At 35.2% G+C, this 6,764-nt stretch overlaps 1 protein-coding gene across 2 annotated transcripts; it reads left to right on the top strand.

Moving 5' to 3' along the window:
* The first annotated feature begins 2,374 nt into the window (after window positions 1-2,374).
* LOC119070944 (cytidine deaminase-like) lies at window positions 2,375-4,943 on the top strand. Of its 2 annotated transcripts, none has more exons than XM_037175496.1 (2): window positions 2,375-2,555; window positions 4,291-4,943. In XM_037175496.1, exons 1-2 carry the CDS (start codon window positions 2,486-2,488, stop codon window positions 4,686-4,688), a joined length of 468 nt encoding a protein of 155 aa, XP_037031391.1. In that variant the 5' UTR covers window positions 2,375-2,485; the 3' UTR covers window positions 4,689-4,943. The 2 variants fall into 2 exon arrangements, with proteins under 2 accessions (XP_037031391.1, XP_037031392.1); XM_037175497.1 differs by lacking the exon at window positions 2,375-2,555 and adding an exon at window positions 3,972-4,205.
* The last annotated feature ends 1,821 nt before the right edge of the window (window positions 4,944-6,764 follow it).

The following is a 6,764-nucleotide window of genomic DNA, read 5'->3' as shown; positions in this document are numbered from 1 at the left end:
GTCTTAGAAATCAGGTCAATTTGCTCTAGTGTCTGCTAATTTTAATGGGGTAATTTTATTCATCGATGAATCGATGAAAAAATGAACTGCATAGATTTATTTATTTTTTATTTATTTATTTTTATCAACGGCAATACAGCTTACTGATAATTATGGTAGAGATAGAGGTAGATAGAAACATAGAAGTACGAAATGAGAAAAACAAAAAACAAATGTTAAGGCTCCAATCGAACCCAGTCTTAAAAAAAGTTAAATAGATTTCTAGACTATAAAAGGTGAAAATGTTCATTGATGTTATAGACTTCTCTCAAGAAGTCAGCTGAATAATGAGCCTGTCCATTTCAATACCAATATTTTTGATTGTAACATTCCACACAGCAAGCATAAGAAGTAACTATTAATCGAATCTATTACTTCTTTTGATCTAAGTAAATATTTTCAACACAAATTAATGCAAAATCTATCACTTCATTACGTGTTTACCACCCCCCCACCTAAGATACAAATTAATAAATTTTGTATGGATCGTACGAAACCACGAAATTCGAAATTTCTGCTTTATTAATAGATTGATGAACGGTCTTTTGCTTCATAAGTCATAACCTACACACATTGCTGCGTAGGGCCACATTCTAGGTAAAGCTCATCATTTTTTCCTTGTCAATGCTATTGTTAGAAGACCTTTTCTTATTTCAGTCATATGGAAGTGGTGAACCGCTTGCAATATTCACTATTTGTAGCTTCAGTTTTTCACAAAAAGTATTTCGTTCATCACATAATTCTACATAAAATATATATTAAACTTAACAACAAATTCAAGTCATTAGTGTGTCATCGGCTTATGTCAAAGGATAATAAGTTTCATGATACTTTGACAGCAGCACACAAAAAATCACATTTTTTTTTCTAAAATGTTGAAGGTTTATGAGACATTGAATCTCGAACGGAAAGTAATGCGAATGTTTACTCTATATCGAACAAATTTACAGTCTGAGCAGCACCATTTAAAAAAAAATTAGATTACACACGACATGTTCGCTGATTTTTTTGTGATGATTAACTGATAAGATCGCTGACCGAAATTAATTTCCTAAGATTTTCCGAAATTATCCTACAAAATGTTGGGAGATGTATTCAGAACATTCTATAAGATGAACAAAACTTTCTGCATTTGAAATTGTATGTATTGTATTGTACAACCCTGTCAATTTATCTTGAATTCATCCCATTTAATATTTCATTCATTTTGAATGGCCTCTCTCTCTGCAACAGAGAGAGAAAAATGTGAACAAAGCGAGATGATTTTCATACACTCGTTCATTTTTCCCGTGTATCGTAGGTATCGTACCACGCGTTCTCTTCATTTCGCAAATTGTTGATTTCGAAATTGAAATGTCAAAAAATTATTCTTTGTTCATCACACGAGCAGTGGTTCACTCTCCAAAATATTCCTACATTGCTTATTGAATGACCACAGAAAATGAATGTCCAATAGTGTTGTATCGTTAGAGATTTTTGTGAATTTGTGTGTTCATCGGCTGGTAATGGATTAGAAATTAAATTTTGTTGCGAGTACTGATACAAATTCTATGGGACTGTGTGTGTACTACTTGTGTAGGGATAATGTCTCGAGATTTCAACCAATGGGCAAATGATAATATGCTTGACTTTGTTCATCTCCAATAGGCATCCAAGTTAACGATCGACACTTTAGAAGACAAAATTGACATTGATTAATAGATTTCACCTTTTTCCTGTCCTGTTAAGTTGATCCAAGCTTTTGATGAAAGGAATTTTTGGAACCGATTTAATGGGAAGCTTTCACGTAATCGTTTTGTTAGCTTTCTGGGATTATCCCGGGAGATAAAATAAGACAAAATCTTTGCGAAATTGTTTTGAGTATTTGAGTACATAAATAAACGAATCGCTGATCATTGAATCTGTTTCTTCATTTGTTTAAAGTATTATGGTCTAGTGTTCGATACAAAATCTATTACTTCGTTGATTTCAGTAAATATATCTTGCTTATACATAAGTCAATATTAACTAGGAGTCGCTAGCTTATTTTAGTCGTATCTGTCCATTGCAGAGGACTAACGCGTTTTAATCTTTTGATTAAAATATTGAATAAATGTTCCACCGAGTGTTTTGCACTCTGATAAAAGCTACCAAATCCGAAAGCTGCAAATTCACAAAATCCGCGCCATTTATTCAAATTTCATCGAGACATTCAATCCGAAAATCGAATGTCACACAAACCAAAAGTAGGAAAAATTTTAGGAACAAAGAATTTTTACGCAATACACATTTGGCTACACGGGCTACACATATAAACATCATCATACCTCACCTCATATGGCAATGATATACACACCTATACACTGTACTCAGTCTGTTGCAGCACAGCAGCAGCACTACATATTATCAGTATCGGCAAGAATTTACTGTTTATTAGTTTCCATTCAAATCAAATAATTTTATCAGAATGGAAAGCGATATCAATGGAACATTGGGAAATGTGGAAGGCGGTAGCATTCAAGAGTATTCTAATTTGGGTAAGATTTTCATATGAAATTATCGGAATCATTTCCTATTGGATTTTTCTGCCATCGATTCAATTCAGAGGTAGAACACAGACTGGTTGTTTGTTAACGTAATTCGGAGCTGTAATTGAATGGGAGTAGTTAAATTTGCTAATTGCATCATAACTACAATATTAAATCGAAAAGGTCGACAGTAAAATAGCTGTGACACAACGCAGGTGTTCGATATTCGGATGTATTGAATAGTTTCAGTCAGCAATCGCAAGACTAAAATATTTATAAATTCGCTTCAAACTACGGTATTGGGAAGTTATATTCATTGCATGTGTAACGTGCATAACATTCAGAAAGTGGTGAATCGTTGAACTGACTAAACAAATATAATCCATCGGAAGACAGTGTAAAATTTAAATCAAATTTCTGTAGAACTTTACGTTGAGTGACTAAAACTTGTCACCAAAACAGACCTGAAAAAAAAATCGTTTTCCCATACCTTTCTTAAATCACCTGTTAGACCGAGAGCCGTTGTGTGTGCATATCAGTCCCTCCTAGGACCTAGGTATTTAACCTATGCCATTTATAATTACATTACCTGAATTATTTATTTTGTGGCTTTCTCACATTCAATGTAAAAGCAAATAGAACTAAAGTCCTAAAACTCCAAAAGGAGCTCATGAACCACTTCAGAGGTTTAAATCAAGATCCGTTGTGCAGCATAGGCCAAGGTGATATATGGGCTCACACTATATCTTGATAAATACCAAGGTATATGGGCGGAGGTAATGCCATATGTATACGAATCAGAAGTGCGGTGGCACGAAAGTTCAATACAAACGCCATCTCTTTACTTTATTAAAAGAAAAGAAATGCATAGATACGTGAACCATCTGGTTTTTGATTGGCACAACATTTTGTGAAACACAAAAAAAACCGAAGTCAACCATTTGACAAAGAGATGTCATTAGCATCGAACTGATGGGCTATGCCTATCGTCTGATAGGATTACCTCCGCCTATATATCTTTGCTGTAATGCCACACTAAAATTAAAACAGATGTCGCTGCGCTGGTTACAGGGCGGAAACAACGTCATCTGTTATGATCTATCTGAATAAGTCACATATTTCAAAGTCGCCGGCTGTAATGTTATACAAAATAAAATCTTTTAGTTCTTTAATTTAGTCGAGAGTTTATCATACATTTTCTTATATAAATAAACCCTTAAGGGCCTGTCGTATATATTTGTGGTCCATAATTCCATATTAACAAAAAACAAATAACCAATTTCCAGTTTGGTACGAAAACTGCTATAGGCAGCAGAACACTGATCAATTTATGGATCAACAATTATCAGCTGATGCATGCAATTAAGCTACTTATCTCACTCCTCTAATCTCGTCTTCGAAATGTAAATATTGAACTTGAATTCATTTGTTTCTTGTCAATACTACACACGGGCTCAAGTGATAACGAACATAATTCTTCTTTACTTTGCTTATCAGTTTTAACAAACGTTTAGCAAAAGGAACCGTAATTTTTCACATAAAAATACTTCCTAAGGTTCACAGTCACATTTCGTTTTATTCGTTCGTTGCGGGGAAAAATAACTGAAGCCATGAGCCAGATCTTGGACGAAAATCTTGTGCATCAATATGAAGAATTGGGTGAGGATATTGAGTAGAAACTGATTGCTCCTGTACATCTCTCTAATGCGCCTGCAAAACTGACGACTTTATTTTCAATTTACAGACCCAAGTGCTAAAGAACTGATCCAAGCCGCCATCAAGGTTCGTAACAATGCATACGCAGTCTACAGTAACTTTCAAGTCGGTTCGGCCCTCCGCACCACAACTGGCGAAATATTCACCGGATGTAATGTAGAAAATGGTGCATATAGTCCCAGTGTATGCGCTGAACGAACAGCGATATGTAAAGCAGTAAGCGAAGGCCATCGTGAAATTGCTGCAATTGCCGTGGTAGCGTACCAGGAGCATTCGTTTACCACACCGTGTGGAGTGTGTCGACAATTCATTAGCGAATTCACCACCAAAGATATTCCCGTTTATGTGGCAAAACCAGCACCGGTTCGAGTTCTGGTCACTTCAATTCGTCAATTATTGCCGATGACTTTTGTGCCGGTTATTTAGTCAAGTTTAGTCGTATTCATTGATTTAAACTATTTCTGATTTGTGTCCCATTAAAGTGTTTCGGGAGACACTGGTGGGACTAATGTTTTTGTATGTTTTTTTCGTTTGAAACGTTTGATCTTTTAACTATGTGTATTGATACAGCTTCGCCATATGATGGTGCTAACCAGCTTAGATTAAGTATTTGTACACACGTTTCCGAGCAACGATATTATTACCTGAGGTTGTAATAAAAATCAACATTTTTCTGCAAAATGATTTTTGTCTTTGTATTGTAGTTCAGTTTAACGTATCTGAATTGTGGCACAAAGCCATCTCAAATAATAAAAAAAATCTTTTTAGTTCAGAATAAACGTACCTTAGGACAGTGAAGACAGTCGTCCATGATTGCGCCACTAATTTTTGGATGTTGACCTTTGGTCACCTCAAACTTGTCAAGCCTCCAAAAGCTTTTTCATACGTGCGGCATAAATAGCCGCATTTTCTCCACTTGAGAAAATGACGTTTTGCCTGATAGTATAGGTATTTTCTCCCCCTAAAATGTCATTTTGTTTTGGTTTTTGAAAATGGTAAAACCAAAGCACCTAGCAGGGTAATAGAAAAAAATAGAGTAGTACTTTAATCGAAGTATGCGAATATTTCCATACCTTTTTTTCATAATGTCATTGCAAAACTACCATTAAGGCTGCTAATGGTATTATTGGTATCAAAAAACTACTCTATTTGACGTGTAAAAACCTCTATTACCCTGCTAGGTGCTTTGGTAAAACAAATTCATTCGTCGAAAAATGGTTGTGACATGCTACCGTACTTTTCATGTTTGAAGCACGTCTTTCAACACACTCAGCATGTTATAGTTATTTGTGTATCTGTTGTGGACGATCGTTTTTAGGCAATTTCGCGAGTTGTAGCCGGAACGAAGTGAGTAATAAGAGGTCGAAAATCAGAGAAAAATCTCAAAACTCCATCATTTTCGGCCCCGACACATGAAAAATCCATTACATAGCTCGGGATAAAAATGAAAAGTCCCCAAGTAGCATTTCAGAAAAAATAACTTATTCGTTAGAATAACGTTGTAGCAACGTTGTCACAACGGTTTTGCAACCGTTGTTGCCCGGTTATAGTTTAACCTAGGTCAATTAACCGTTGGATAACAGTTAAACAACGAAAAAGTTAAAAATTTAAGGTAGAGCAACTATAATTTTTAACTTTTTCGTTATTGAACGGTTATCCAACGGTTAATTGACGTAGGTTAAACTATAACCGGGCAACAACGGTTGCACAACCGTTGTGGCAACGTTGCTACAACGTTATTTTAACGAATAAGTTATTTTTTCTGAAATGCTACTTGGGATCGTTTTCGTGGGTTTATTTACACTAAAACTTTACTTTTCATCTTTTTAGCCCTAGTACGTATGAAAAACGTTGTGTTCACCTAGGGGAGAATATTGGAAATTCCAACTCGAGCCATTTTCGGCACTCGCATCTCTGGCCGCAAAACTTCGCTCTTGTTGAAATTTCCTATTTTCTCACCTAGGTTAACAAATAAACATTTCATGATAACGATGCGAAAATCCTTATTTTGTCGAAAATTGTGTTTTGTTGTCATTCTAAAAGGCGCTATTTTAGGTGAGAAAATAATCATTTTCTCCACTAAAACGGCGTGTTCAGCCATATCGGGTGAGAAAATGATCATAAAATCAAAAATCTAAAATAATTTATATGTAAGCCGTAACTCCTTACGGTTGCACAAGTGCTGGTTCTCAGAAACGGCTCAGGAGTTTACACTAATACTTGTTGATTTAATTAATACTTCCCTCCCCCAACTCACTTATGAAAAAACCGGGAAGTTGACGTGTTTGGTTAAAGTTTGTTCATTCTATTCATTTAATGGCTGTACGTCAACTGTTACTCAATCTATTTGCTAAAGTGGAAACAAAGATAAAATAAAAAAAAAAATATCGAACCGAACCGTTTCTTCTTTTTCCTCTTCGTTGTATCGAAATATCACTTCTTTATCTCTCCGAGCTTGAAAAGTATGCATTATTGTTGTTCATTTAGATTTGATTTGACTTT

Source organism: Bradysia coprophila (genome assembly GCF_014529535.1).
Source record: "Bradysia coprophila strain Holo2 chromosome IV unlocalized genomic scaffold, BU_Bcop_v1 contig_106, whole genome shotgun sequence".
NCBI lineage: Eukaryota > Metazoa > Arthropoda > Insecta > Diptera > Sciaridae > Bradysia > Bradysia coprophila.
Note: the sequence above shows the minus strand (reverse complement) of the source record. Positions and strands in the feature narration are given on the sequence as shown.